Source organism: Corvus hawaiiensis, chromosome 8 (genome assembly GCF_020740725.1).
Source record: "Corvus hawaiiensis isolate bCorHaw1 chromosome 8, bCorHaw1.pri.cur, whole genome shotgun sequence".
Classification (NCBI taxonomy): Eukaryota; Metazoa; Chordata; class Aves; order Passeriformes; family Corvidae; genus Corvus; species Corvus hawaiiensis.
Window position 1 is genome coordinate 11,149,163 of NC_063220.1, and position 15,012 is coordinate 11,164,174.

Here is a 15,012-nt window from a genome sequence, read left to right on the forward strand (position 1 = left end):
ATGGAGTGCAGTACTTCAGGCTTGGGCTGCCAGGGGTTATTGCAAGAGCTGGCATTGTAATTTAGCTTAATTTAATTTAATTTCTGGAACAAAAGTAAGCATCCTGGATCAGCTGCCTTCTGCAGAAGTGCTGTGTCCCCTGGAAGAGCAGGGGAAGCTGGGTGCTGTGTCTGGCAGTCAGTTCTCTGGACACTAGATGGGAGGCGAGAGCTGCCGTAGCTCAGAACTCTGAGGGACCCAGTAACTGGAAACAGGCTCAAAGGAAAAGAGAGCTTGGATTTCTTTCAGGCTGCTCTGTTGGCATTAATATTTATTAACATTCATCATTTTCTCTTAGAGCTCAGAAGTGAGAATCGACACATTCATCCAAATATATGTACAGCTTTGTGTTGGTGTAAATTGTATCTATCTCTGTACTTACTGATATAGATCCACATATAGCTAAGTCTTTAATCATCATTATATGCAAGCACTTTCCAAGGGGGAAAGTGAAATATAAGCAATGTGAATAGAATTGCAGACCTCTATCAACTTAGAAAGCTTAAACTGATCTTGACGTATTTTTCAGCTGATACAATCTATACACAGTAGTGGGATAATACTCAGAACCCCTGTATTTGGGATTCTCAATAGCTTTCATATTATACTAATTCTAATATGGTTCCAGGCAGAATCTATTTAAACTACTCTTCCTGCTGCTGTCCTGTACTTGCATGTTGTTTTCCATCTAAAAAAAAAAATTCTCATTTTGAGGCATTAGAATCTGAATCAGCATTATATTTTGCAGCTGAATGCTACACTAATATCTTAACTGAATGTCATGCACTATTGCAAGAGCAAAGAAGAAATATTTGAAGCTGTTCAAATAATTGATTTTTTGGTTGAGCCAAAATGCAAGCCCTTCATTTTCTGTCCAGTTTGGAAAAACTAAATAGGGAAGACTGGGCAGTAAGTCTGAAGAGTTATTTCAGATCATGACTAAATTTGTTTGGGTTTGTTTTCTTCTTTCAAATTTTTAAAAATTGTAACTAAGTGAATTCTTAATCAGATGTTTCTATGAGGTGAAAACCAAAAAAGATGACATGCAAAAAACTTTGCAGGCATAAAAGAATTCAGTTCTTTGGAAGGGACTGTGTAAAGAAGCCTTTGTGTTTCAAATAGATTGTATAATCTAGCTTTAACTCAAGTGAACATATTCAGTAAAAAAATGACATCCTGACCTTCTCAAATTATAACCAATTTTATCAGAAACTCAAGGTTTCTTCAATATGATATGACAGTATTATATTCTAGGGGGCTGGCAAAGCAGAAGAACAAAAAAAAGCACATAGGCAAGTAAAATAATAAAAGTAGACTTTATTCTTGTTCCATAAATTTGAAGTTAGAGTTCTGAGAGGTCTTTCCTGGTATTTTGGTACATTGATCATGCAAAGTCTAACTTGCCATTCTGGTTATAAGTGAGCCAGAGATACTGCTCTGTGTGGCCCTTACAGAACAGTTGTTTGAAGGAATTGGGTATTTTGTATACAAGGCTTTGCCTGCCACTATAGGTGCCCATTATATAATGGAAGTGGTCCTACATCTCTGTATGAAACAGAAATGGACAGTTCTTATGGAGAGAGAGTTATGGCTCCCTTAAGCCTTCCCATCCATACCGTATCTGGTACTATACCCATGGGCACCAGAGAACACAATAAACTTCATTTAAAATTAGACCAGATGTGCCTAAATAAGCTGGAATTCCCTTGAGGTTGGTAAATTTGAACAAGCTAGACAAAGGGTCAAGAGCAGGAGCAGAATCATGGGTGCTTGTAGGGACACAGTGAGAACTGACCCAGAGAAGCTCATGGTTCTCTGTGGATCGCGTTTACATCCTTGGAGCTCCACTGTGCATAAACCACTATTTAAACATGAGTTCATTTTTATTTTGCTCTCTATGCAACCATGTACTTGCTCTGAGAATTACTTCCACCTGTGCAAGTTTGGTGGAGGCTTGTCAAGCTGTTTACACTTTTTAAGTGCTCTGTGACTTGGGCTGATGTGTAGGAATTTTTCTCTGATTTGAGGGTGCTAAGGGACAAATCCTCAATGGACTTTAACTTTGTATCTCAGTCTTTGTCCTTTCAGGAGAATGGAAAGTAATTTATCAGCCCTTCCCTGTGATAAGGCCTGAGGAATATTTAGCCATGTTTATTTTTTCTCTTCCCCTAACATTGGGTAAAACAGGCAAGAGGCCTCTTTCATTGTCTGAGCAGTCCTCTATGTTTAGGTTTTCACAAGCTTCTGGAATGGCAGAGGAGCAGGAAACCTCAGCTGAGCATGTAGAGTCTCAGGTGGTCAACTTGCAAATCTGAAAGAAAGCAAATAGCTGGAATCTGAACTAAAGAAACTTGTTAGGTTTTTACAGGAACAGGCAGTCTGCCTGCCATAGAAAGGGAGGGATAGAAGTACAGAAAAGGTACCAAATTACAAAGCAAAATAGCAATTCTGCAAGAGACAAGCTATTTAAAAATCCCATCTGAGGTTCACGCTTAATAGTGGGGAAGATGAAGGCAGAATATGGAATCAAAGAATTCTAGAAATTATAGAGAATAAACCCCAGAAGCTGGGAGTGGGAGGGAGAGAAATTTTTGAAGCAAAAGCACTATAAGTGTACATTCCTGGAAATAAGTCAGGGATACATAAAGGTTTTCTGCCGAGGGAAAATGCAGAGAAAAGGAATTTTCCTCTGCTCTGAGGCAATTCTGTTCCTTGTCAGTATGACATAGCTTAGCATTTAAACACTTCACAAACTCCACTCACCTCTTTAGCCACCCCTGCATTGCCAGTTTTACCTCCTGATGTCAATTGCTCCTTTTCCTTCTAGACATAAATGTTCCTGACACAATCCTGCTTTTCCTTATGGCATAGATAAGTGAATTCTTCATAGTCCATTATACATGTAGTTTAGCTCCCATCCTTACTCCATGGCAGATACTAATGCCTTCCCACTGCTGGTTTTCAGCATAATTGTCTCCAGCAATAGCTCAGGACTCAGCAATGACATGTGTTCCAGCTCATTGGCAAAATGGGATCTGCCATTTCCCAGAGTGACAGTACAGTCCCCAGCCTGCGAGTGCAGTGCTGTGTCCTCTGTGAATCTGGTCTTTAAGCCTCAACTAAGTGAGAATTAAAATAGAAATAAGTACACAGCAGCTAAGTTGTTGGCTAAGGAGGTTAAGAAGGAATCAGGTTGAAGCACAAGGAGAGCCAGACAGAACCATCCCTCTACTGACAGTACTCTCAAGGTGGTTTCTCATAGGGAGTCAGAATTCCTTCGCATTTTCTGTGAGACAGCTCTAAATAATGAGGAGGGAGGAAAGCAGTGAAATTCCATCTAATCCCAGGGTTTTGTTTTTCTTGTCTATATCACCTGTTTCCTAAGATGAATGCACTTAATCTTCATGAAATAGCTACCAAGGTATTTTATCCTAAAGATGCTGGTTTAGTTTGATACTTAGCATGTGTTGTGAAGTGGTTAACTGAGGAGTAGTTCTGTCTGGCAAGAAATAAGCATCTGCCTGGGAGAGTTAATCAATTAGCTTTCAAGGATGGACTTGTGGTTCAAACACAGAGCTGAATCTCAGGAGAATCTTGATTCAATTTTTGGACCTATCTCCAACGTCCTATGTGACCTTGGGCAAGTCATTTATTTTCTCTGTGCCTCGCTTCCCCAGACATCTGTTTATTCCCTCCCACATTTTGTTTGTCTTTTCCATATGAATTTATAAAGATCTCAGGACAAAGACCCTCTCCTCATTTGTGCTATCGTCTACAGAGTATTTTAGGCATCTAAGTGAGGTGTTTTGAATATCTCTCTTGGAAGTGTTCATCTCTTTTCATTGCTCCTTGCTGTTGCAGGTGAGCAAATACTGTGACTACCCCTAGGTTTGTGAATGACCAGCATCATCCTTGTGTTACTTTCCTTGTGTATTTTCTCCCACTTCTGATGAGAAACAGCCACTAATACTGGTTTGTAATGTGTCATGCCATTGGAGACAGTTCAGGCAGGCTTTGCAGAACGGTTAAAAGTGGGTTTGTGAATCTTTATGAGAAATTTTACTAAGGACTCATGAGCTTCCTGAGAGGGAAGCATAAGAGTGCTGGCTTGAAAATGTTAGGAAGCAGGTAATGAAATCCAGTATAATTATAAAAACGGTGGCAGTGAGCAGAGCAGTGGCCTGTGTCACCTATGCTTTATCTTCTGTCTAGGGTCTAAATGTTGCATGCTGTGGCTGCCTTTCCCTTGATGGCTGTGCAGCAGTTGGCACGGCTGGGAACTAGGCAGTGAGAGGAAACCATTATTCTGGTGATAATAATGATTTTAGTAGCCTGTTGGTAATAACAAAAAGGAGAGAGACAATTGATGAAAATTCTGAAAACCAGTGAGATGTCTGTATGTGAATTCAGCTGTGGGAGCTAGATGAGGAACACAAAAGCACAAAAAACAGCTGGGAAAATATCTGTTGATAAACCATAAGGACAGAGATGGAGAAGGTGTACATCAGGGATGAGGAAGAGAAGGCTAACACAGTCAGGGATGGCCATGGGCAGTAACTTCAGGTGTTTGGCTAGGAGAGGAAAGGTTGGTTTTCACACCACACCCAGTTGTCACTAGAGACTTCAACCAGTACTGCACTCCAACCAGTAAGAAGTCATGCCACTAAAAAGGCCATCTGTCTGGTTAGACAGATGGTCTGGCTTTTAATATTTGAGAGATATATTCCATTTCTATATACTATATCTGTGAAATGAGATAAATTTGAAAGGAAATCTCTGGTAGCACAAAGATTGAATCTTAACAAGGTCTCATCTGAGTTGGGAATTGGCTGAGTTGCCATGAGGTTCTGTCTTCAAAATGCTGAAGTGGGCTTGGAGCATGTTAGTTTTAAAAATATGTTTTCTATTTAGTCTTCTCACAACCTATCAAAATGTAAAAGGAAAGAGTTCATGCTCTTGCAGTGCTTTTCCACTTCCTGCATTCATGTCAGCTCAATTTGTTTTCCACTCCCTCCGGCGCCCTGGGCTGCTCCAGCGGCTGCCCTCGCAAGGCTGTCACTTGGAGTTAGGCTGCTCAGTACATTCCACTTGGCAGCTCAGGTTCCCAGCTGCACAGCCCACGTCCCCTTTTCCTGGCTCACATAAGTGAGAGCTCCCATCTCTCCTCACCACCCTCATTTGCCTTTGCCAAAAGAGCCCTGCCATTCTCCGCAGGGCAATTCTCATTTCAGTCATATTCACCTACTTTGAGACAGGATGGATAAGTGGTCTTCCTCCAGTGACCTATGGGACTAGGTCTCCTGCAGAGGAAGCCTGCCAGACTCTTGGGGCTGCAGATCTAGCCTTTAGGCAGCTGGTATTATTCAGGAAAACCTGCCTCCTTTGAGCCTGAAGGTCCCTCTGCGCAGCCCCTCTTTCTCTTACAGAGCTGGGCAAGCTGAAGCATGGGCTTTGCCCCAGTTCTGTTCCTGTATGATATCCACCTCGATTGGATCAGTTTTCTTCAATGTTTTCTTGCCAGTATTCTTCCCCTGCTCTTCTCTTAGCATGTTTCATTAAGGGCTCTTCATGAGGTTTAAAAGATAAAAAAATGCTGGAAATGAAACCCTAGTGAAGGAAATAGAATTCAGAAATTTTCAGAAATTATCACATTACAGATTTGGAGGGAATTGTAATGGCAGCTTTGAAAATCTGCCTGTCTCACCCTCATGCTCAGCTGATTTATTCTGTACCACTCGTACCTGAGTACCCAGCATACAAAGTCAATAGCAAATAGGTGAGGTTTCCATGGATGTATTTGTATTGAAATCTTAAAGGTCACATCCAGATGGGCAATGAAGTTTTGCTTTAAACTTGAAACTAACACTTCCCAGTTGTGGTACTTCTTTGTATTTATTGCAGTGCATTTCAGAACAGTTATATGTCAAAAAGAGTTAAGAAATGGTACGAAATAAGTTGTATTTTCTTGGCTAATTAGAGGTGATTCAGCACCACACCAGTGGGGTTATACTGATTCATGTTTCAGAGATAGTTTGGGCAGTGCTGCTCAGAGAGTCATTTCATATCTGCATCCATGATTGCTTCTCAAAGAGTAGGAGCCAGGAGAGTTGGGTGGCTCCTTACCATCACTTGCCTGTGCAAGCCTGGTCCCCTCCTTTGAGCTATGGCCTCAAAGGTCTTGTCCTTGGGAGAGGGTTTCAGCCTAGTGGATAAGTTTCCCACTGGGAATGGGTTGTGTCAGAAAATTATAGCAAAGTGGCTGTGCCTTTCTAAGGGTGACTGAATGCAATGGTTAGGAAGAAATACAGAAAGACACTGTTGTGTTTCTAAGCCTGTAGAAATAGGAGCATACATTGTTGTATCTGCTTTTTACTTTTATTTCCCCTTTCTCCATAGCCCTATTGCTCCCTTCATCTTCACTTGAAGGTCTCAGACAACCCCTATACCTCAGGAAACATCGCCAGCCGAGACACTGCCCCCAGTATCATTGTAGCTTCAGGTATGAAACATTTCAAAATTGCCTGGGTATGATGTGCAAACCTGGACAAACTCTGGAGTTTGTGGAGGATGTTGGGTGGCTGTGGTGTGTCACACCACCAGTATTAGGAAAGGAGGCAGGCTGTCAAATGAAACTCCTTATGGGACTTCAGCTTGTCGTATGCTTTTTATGGAACCTGGCCTTTCAAGACTGAGGAGATCATGTCTAGCCCTCTACTCCTGTGAGCGTAAGACCAAATCAGGGCATCTCCTCTGCATATGGAGGTGTGTAGAGTTGCATGTATTGGGTCTTTTATATAAATTTCATCAAACTGAATACCTTCCCTCTTCCCCCTTCCCTCTTCCCTTCCCTCTCATTTTCCTCCCAAACCCAGAAGTTCTGCAATTGCAAAATAAATAAATAGATTTACTCCCCTGATTTGCTCATTCTGCTGTATCTGAGAGGGTTCCTTCACTAACCAGTGCTCACCTTACAGGTAATATAGGCACTGAACTATCAGACAATGACATCAGCATGTTTGTTACTTCTGATGCTGGGAACACTTGGAGGCAGGTAAATGACACAGAATCACCTGGTTTAAATATTAATCATAGGAAATGTCATAAAAGTAGATTCAATCTGTCACTTAATTTTTGTTTCATTTGGTTCAGGGTAGCTTTTTGCAAATCTTTACGAAAGAGTAAACTTCCCTTCTCAAAGGTACAGAGATGTTCAAAGAAAAAGACTAAATATGTTGTTAGACTTCATATAACAGAAAATTATTTTTATTATTCTACTCAGAGTTGGACTTTGGTTTAACCCCATAGCAAAGAGAACAGAATAAATTATGAATAATAAGGGGAGAGAAAGTGTTACCTTTTACTGTTGTACATCCCTTGTGCCAACCAAACTATTTTTCTCTTTGTCCATGACTATACTTACCCAAAAATCAGCAGTTGCACTGGTCTAATTTTTGTCACTCCATGTGGGACCCATTTCACCTAAGCTGAGTTGTCCTAAATTCATTGTCCGTATAAATGGATTATTGTGCCTTGCTCTCAAGCTAATGCAGGAAAAGACAAAATTCAGTTCCCCTTGTTCCAAAGCTGCCTAACTCTCCATTAATTGTGGAAAGAGACTGGATAATGAAGTTATATCTAGTTCCTAATATTTAGTGGAGTCTCACCTGTTACGAAATACCCTCTAATGTGTTTATCCTCAGCTCAGGAAATTCTATTATTCCTATTTTCTGAATGGGATATCAAGTCATGGAGAGAATGAGTAACTTTCTCAGACTAACAAATGCTGCTGTATAGACTGGAGAGCAGATGTTTGCAGAAAGTTAATACAAAAAAGACATAGGGAGAGAAAATCTTTTCCAGTATTTGATAATCCAAGAATCTAATTATTTTGCAATGTTTGACTAGCCTCATTTTTCTGTCTAAATCAATTATTTGAGCTAGGGCCAGACATGTGCAAACACATGAAATTCTTCTTTAAACAAAAATTTGTCATCGAAAGGAGAGAAATTGTTGATCCTTGCAAAAAAGTCACATTTCTAACTTTTTGTCAAGCAAGCGAAGAATGAATCTTCCATAAACCTGGAAAAACTGGGGGAAAAAAACCCCAAACAATAAAAAACCAAGTCCAGCAACTATATCTATAATTTCTTCTACTTTATAATTTTCTTAGCACATAACTGTCCTCTGTCATGATCCTACTCAAAGAGCTATTACATTTTCTGGATACTAAGGTTAATAGGTTTAAATAAACACATATTTTTTTCCAGATCTTTGAGGAAGAGCACAGTGTTCTGTACCTGGATCAAGGTGGAGTACTTGTGGCCATGAAACACACATCTCTTCCCATCAGACACCTCTGGTAATGACTCCATCTGTGCTAAATGTCTGCTGTCCTTCTTTTCAGGCAGGAAGCAGGCAGTTAGTATGCATACAGTCTTCTGCAGATATAATCTAGAAAGCGTTAGTTAAGATACTGGCAAACATTAAGTCAGATAAAGCTAAGAAATCCTGGAAATTACAGTTTACATAATCTTGGCTTGGGCCAGATCTAAGATACCATCAGTGTAATTCTACAACACTCCCAACACTCCTGGTTTACCACAGCTTGGCTTTTTGAATTTGATTGTTTATTACAAAAAAAAAAAACAAAACCATATATATATGGTTTATGCCTTTGTCTCTCATTAAGTTGCCAAAGTAGTCTAAATTTTCAAAATTATTCATGAACTTGCCTTCTATGCAGCAGGCAGCACTTATGAACCAGAATTTTGTTGAATAGGTTCAGGGTTATGTAACTGATAATGCAAAAGTGTCCTCACCAGTTAGCACTGTTGAGTGAGGAGGCAGAGTAGAGCTTTGTGCTGTTTTGTGTTACTTACTTCCACCACAGTCAGTGTCATATCAGAATCTGAAACCCCCAGACACAAGTCTTAAGAAATGATGAGTGATTCCAGGCTTTCACTTACACTCGCCACAGGGAGGACTGCTGGTCTGAAGAGACTGTTGTGCTCCAGAAAACTAACTTCCTTAAAATGTTTTATATTGGGTACTCAAAAACAAGAAGTTCAAAATCACTTGTTTATTTAAAAAAAAATCTTATCCTTAGGCTACATTTTGCCCTTTGAGCATCAATCTTCAACCATAACTTCTAGTTTCTACCACTTAAATATTGGCCATGAGTTAGTGGTATGATGCCAGACAAGCTTGATCAATGCTCTGATTTATGATGCTTCCCCAAAAAATACTTATTTAAAGGACTAAAAAATCAGAATCCAAAAAGAGAAGCTGTTTTTCACTTCTCCATAGCAGCTGCAGTGGACTAGAGAGTCCCCTTGAGTAAAATAGGAGAGTAAGGAAAGAAAACACCAATTCTGCTTTCTCCTCTAGGTTAAGTTTTGATGAAGGGAGATCTTGGAGCAAGTACAGTTTCACATCCCTCCCACTGTTTGTAGATGGAGTTTTAGGGGAGCCTGGAGAGGAAACCCTCATCATGACGTAAGTGAGCATGCCATAATGATGCTGTTGAGGGGAACCATTTCTGGTTGGGGACCAAACTGAAGCCAAGAGTGTGGAGTCTTCTGTTGCTAAATCATCAGGTTGTTTGTGATATGATTGAGGGATTAGCAGCATGGTTCCTTGCAAGCTGCAAACACATTATCACTTAGCTTATCAGCATGAAACCTCACTCCTCAAATTGAATGTGATATAAAGCAGAGTTACTCTTGACAGATTAATATTTGAAAGAAAAATGGTGAGGTATTTTTATACCTGTATTTTTGCTGCTGCATTCTTTTTTTTTATAATGAGGCACAGATAAGTGAGACATTCTTTTGTAAAAATGAATGACAAAATGTTGCCTGGAGGCTGACTCATGAAAAATTATGTTTAGTTTCAATGTGTTATGCTGAGTTCTGCATGATGCATAAATCTGGACTCATCATGCCAGAAACTGTGATATTTTATCTGAGATTAGATTTGTAAAAACAGGAGATAAATTCAATTTCTGACTGACCTGTAATAAGAAGAATATATGGCTTGGAAACTACCCTGAGCTAATAAAGATGTATGAAGAATGTTCCTTCAGGTTCTGATTTTAATTTGCATGGAAGGGATTCCCAAAGCTTACAACTGAGACAAAACTCTTGAAGGTATTACTGTCTCCAGCCCCACATCAAGTCTTCTCTTGACTCTTCTCTTTGAGTTGAGTCATTTTGGATATTGTCATAAGTGGGAGGGTCTTAGTGAACAGAATAAAAGCTACATACAATTCCACGGTTTCTAATAGGGTTATAGATGTTTAGCAGGCTAAGTTTCACTTTCACTTTGTCAGTCCAGTGAAAATGAGTAGGACTGTCACTCTTAAAGCAATCGATCTCTGTTGGAAATTGTGGTGACTGTACCTCTGTAACTACCAGACTTCCTTTTACTGTATGTTCTTCCTGCTGCATTCTGTAGTGTGTTTGGACATTTCAGCCACCGCTCAGAGTGGCAGCTAGTGAAAGTCGACTACAAGTCCATTTTTGATCGGAGATGTGCAGAAGAGGACTACAGGCCTTGGCAACTCCATAGCCAGGTGAGAAGCAAGGAGGCTGGGATCTGACCTGAAGTAGCTAATGATCCTACAGTTCAAGATCAGCATGATCCAATATCCTTTCCTAACAGTTTGGTGTGTCAGGTCATCCCTCACTGGGTGGGTCTGTTCTGTTACATCAGTGTGTTGGCCTCAGATTGAGGCTCTGTGATCCCTGAAGGATGAACAGCTGTCTTTTGGGTATCATCCTGAACACAGGCAATTACTTCAGACTTACACAGACTTGAACAATACAACAACAGCAGCAGCAGAACTGCCCCTGAGGCCTGGACCCCTTCACTCTTACATCCTACTTCCCCATCCTTTCCTCCTTTCTCTCCTCCATCCTTCTGTGTCCTCAGAGTCAGGGTCTTAAGACCATTCTAGTTGTTTCACATTTGTTTCTCCAGTTGTTGGCCCTATTAGCCTCATTCCTTGCTCACTTGGTTTCATCCCTGTTCTGTCTGTCCCTGCCAAGGGAGTTGGGCACTTTTCTTCCCCAGTTTATTGGCCCCCATGCCCTGCCCTGTTCATCCTGGATGCAGCTGCTCCATCCCTCTCTGAACCATGGAATTCTTGCCTAGCAAGGTGAGGTGCTCTGCACAGTGCCTGCGTCTGCCTCGGGGCACCTTCCCAGCTCTGCCAAGTTTGACACAACAGCCTGTGTTTCATCAGGTTAGAATAAAATATGGCCCAAATTCTGTGGTTATATAAACACCACAGGTTCCACTGAAGTCTAGAGCAAAGCACACATTTATATCATCAAAGGTTGTCTTTCTGTATATATCTTGCTGGGCAAGAATTTAATAATGAATATGAAATGAAAGTAGCTTGACTCAGACTAGCTGCTCACACAAGGCACAACTTTACACTAAAAATACCAGTTATTACTTAGATCTTTAGATGCTGAAAATCAGTACAGCTTCCTTGAAATTCAAGGAAGCATAGCATTTTATACTAGTTGCTATTCAGGCCCTTCTGTTTCATGCCATCAAATCATCAAATCAAAGCCATGAAAAAATTTTCCACAACGATTTTAACAGCATAAAAGGAAATAAGCGAGACTCCACTGTATTTTGTTCTTTGCTTTCTTGTGCTTGAATAAGCAAAAATACCAAGGATTTTGCAGTATTTCTTTGAGGATGTTGGCTTTGGAGCTTGCAGAACTATTTTTAGGAAAGCTGCTGTGTACTCTTGCCTTTTGAATTCCTTTCCACTGAGATTGCAAGGCTGAGCCTTGTTCCCTAGATAGAAATATTAAGCAGGGTGTTGAAGATAGGAAGTTTTAGCATCTGCATAACAAGTAAACCCCCGTAAAACCGAACTCGTCCATGGAAAGTATTTACATAAACACACATTACTAGTTTCTACTGAATGAAAGTATTCCTGGAGAGGTCAGGCCAAAGAAATAAACCTGCTCTATGCCTTAGACTGCAGAGGAATCAGACCATGTTCTCAGTTGCTGTGAAATGGGCCTGTATCAAATATTTATTGGCTTTGGAATGAATTCAGAACTGAATAACATATATAAGTAATCTCAGGTAATTTCTTAGTGTGTATTGGAAAAGTTGATTTAGTTTCAGTTAGAGCTAATTAACTCCAGTGTACTGAGATGGCATTTGGCTTCCCATCCTCTTCCCTGGGGTAACACGTCCTGTTGCACAGGCTTGGAAAAAGTGGGTGACACAAATAGCCTGGTGGGCGTCAAAGAAATATTTCTGGTTTTGTTTCCAGGGAGAAGCCTGCATTATGGGAGCAAAAAGGATCTACAGGAAGCGCAAGTCAGAGAAGAAATGCATGCAAGGGAAATATGCTGGGGCTATGACCTCGGAGCCGTGCGTGTGCACAGAGGCAGACTTTGACTGGTGAGCAGTGGGCAGAAGGGCTGGGTGCCCTCACAAAGCAGCACAGAGATCCTTAGAGAGGCTGTAAGCTTGCAGAGAGTAGAAATTAATAATCATGTAGGTATCAAATTGGCTGCTCCCTGATAGTGCAGGTATGTTAAAGGAAGGAGAGGTGGAATAGGTATCTGTAATCTCCTGAAGTTCCCACGAAATTGATGCTGAGCTGACCATTTTCCAGGTCACATCTCAGCTCTGTGCACCAGTAAGATAACAGGTCAATTTAGCACATCTAACCTTAGCAATGATCAGGAGTGGCTGAAAACAGTCTTTAGACATGTAACAGCATTGTGTAAAATATAAAATAAATTCTTAACACATAGACACATATGTATATATGAGTAAAAGTAAATATATGTATCTGCAAAGTATGCCTTCAGCTTCTGGCAGTCAAGAATCTAGGAAATTCCAGGGTCATTTATTGCATCTGGACCATCATGTTTGACAGTATCCAGCAGACATTGCTTTCATGATTTGAGTTAATCTCCTGAAGCCTTTTCTTCTGTGATGCTTGCTATGGGAAATAGAGTCCGTGGGTGAGTTATGCATGGCGTGATAAAATCTTCAGCTGCTGGTTTAATTTCAATATTACTGCTGACTCAAAGCAATTTGTACAAAAAAGGCAAGGAACCACATTATTGAAATCTCTTTCTTACTTTTTTTCCTCCAAGTCTGCAAGTTCCTGAGTATCTTGGATGAGAGAAATGTTGGCTCTTTGGCAGTGCCAATAAACTCCCTTTGTGCCTCACCCACCCAGATCTATGTCATGTTACTAATTAAACCCAGAATCTGCTACATGAATCCTGAAAAGATTGATCTCATCAATATTTCGTATGGAAATGTATAGTGTTTCCCTTCTCACTCCTCCATAAATATAGAATATTTTTTCTACATAAAATCACAGAATTGCAGGAGGCTTTTATATTGTGTCAAAAAAAGTCAATCCTCTTGCTCCAAACAATAACAATTATGGACATATTTTGGCACAGATTCTGTCAATGTGGTTTCTTGATGGTTTCCCCATTTTCCATTTAGTTCTTTTCTAGGGAGAAGATCTGTGTATAGTTCATCATTTAGGTGTTCAAAGGGCCTGGATGTCAATCATTTAACATTTCTCTGGTAATGTCAAAAAGATAACAGCCAAACCAAAAACCCCAAACCATCATTAAAGCAAGGAAATTCCCTGAAGATTTTGACCCTCTTATAGGGCAGGCAGTACAATGCTGAGCCAACCTCCTGGCCTTATAAAATAGTTGATGCAATTGACTCACCGTCAGTCCATTAGTGTTTAAATCTCTGGCACTCGTAAGGGACACACAAACCTGAAATTTTTGATAAAAATACGCTTTCCTTCCAGAACTTCTCTCTGAGAATTAATATATTTATTTTATTAAAATTGACTGTGTGGCTTGCTGCTACAAAACTTTGTTGCTAGGTACAGAAAAAAAGTACCACAGTGACATTTGCTGGGGGAAAACATGCTTTTATTTCTTTAATGTTCACCTCAAGGAAACTTTGTCCAAAAGCTCTGCTGGGCTGTGGGACAATGTAAGAGAAAGCTTGGATGATTGGGGATGTACAACAGGCGCTCACAGTTCACATGCACGAACAAGACACCTCAAATCTGTTGGAAGAGGCAGAATTAGGTCCTTTTTGACCAAGAAGGACCTTTCTCCTTCTCAAGGAATCAGTTTTACTTTAGAACAGACTGTCGTTCTTCACTCCAGTTCTCCCTGAGCTCAAGTTATTCCTACAGTCCTCAGACCTGAATTTCTACTTTATCCATTTCAGATCCCTCCCTACTGCATCTGATGAAAAAAACCTGAAATATTCCTTTAAGCATCCAGTTCAGAAACATTTACCAACAATACTCATCAGGAGCATAATTTTACATAGATCTGCCAAAGAAGGACAGAAAAGGAGAAAAGAAAGGGGCAAGAAAAAAAGCAATTCTGTCTGCTAAGAAAGGCAAAGCTGCTTGCTGCACCACTGTAACTTTCAGTGCCTGTCTTGTTGAGCTCTGCACGAGGCTTCACTGCCAATCTACCCTGCAGAAGTTGGGGGGAGGATTGCAGGAGAATTACGGAATTAATTCTTGCTATGGAAGGATGTCCTCTGTGGAGGTCTTTCCTTTTCAGGAAGAAAAAAGCACTTTCATCATCCTCACTCATGGCATTTCAGTACTTTTGAATACTCTATTTCCTTTTTTTTAAATTTTCTTTTTTTCTTTTTTGCTGGGCAGGGCTCTTAACTGAAGGAGATTAAAGGGGACATGAATCCCCCAGACACAGAGAAGTCCCTTAGCTGCCAACACTTGATTTTTCAATCTTGAAATAAATTGGGCAGCTTTTTATATTAACATCAGTGGTTACAGGACCCAGACATGTATACAGAGAAGACAACAACCATCCCTGCCATTGTGCTGTCTTTGCTGTTTAAACAATAAGTTTGTATGCAGAAAATTTTGTTATCTAAGCTTGTCAGAGATTGGAGTAAAAAATT

The 15,012-nt window shown here is 40.3% G+C and overlaps 1 protein-coding gene and 1 long non-coding RNA gene across 5 annotated transcripts in view; one reads left to right on the forward strand and one right to left on the reverse strand.

Moving 5' to 3' along the window:
* Positions 1–15,012, forward strand: part of SORCS1 (sortilin related VPS10 domain containing receptor 1) — a 264,794-nt gene that overhangs the window by 206,940 nt on the left and 42,842 nt on the right. For all 4 annotated transcript variants that reach the window (XM_048310550.1, XM_048310548.1, XM_048310547.1 and 1 more), the window contains exons 11-16: positions 6,436–6,538; positions 7,014–7,090; positions 8,307–8,398; positions 9,427–9,534; positions 10,495–10,612; positions 12,344–12,474. In XM_048310550.1, the coding sequence (XP_048166507.1) occupies positions 6,436–6,538; positions 7,014–7,090; positions 8,307–8,398; positions 9,427–9,534; positions 10,495–10,612; positions 12,344–12,474 (629 nt within the window). The remainder of the gene's footprint in view (positions 1–6,435; positions 6,539–7,013; positions 7,091–8,306; positions 8,399–9,426; positions 9,535–10,494; positions 10,613–12,343; positions 12,475–15,012) is intronic.
* On the reverse strand, positions 1,337–3,146 carry LOC125329119. The gene is made up of 2 exons (XR_007205048.1): positions 2,803–3,146; positions 1,337–2,350 (listed from the first exon to the last, which is right to left on the reverse strand). It is a non-coding gene; the product is annotated as an uncharacterized LOC125329119 (long non-coding RNA).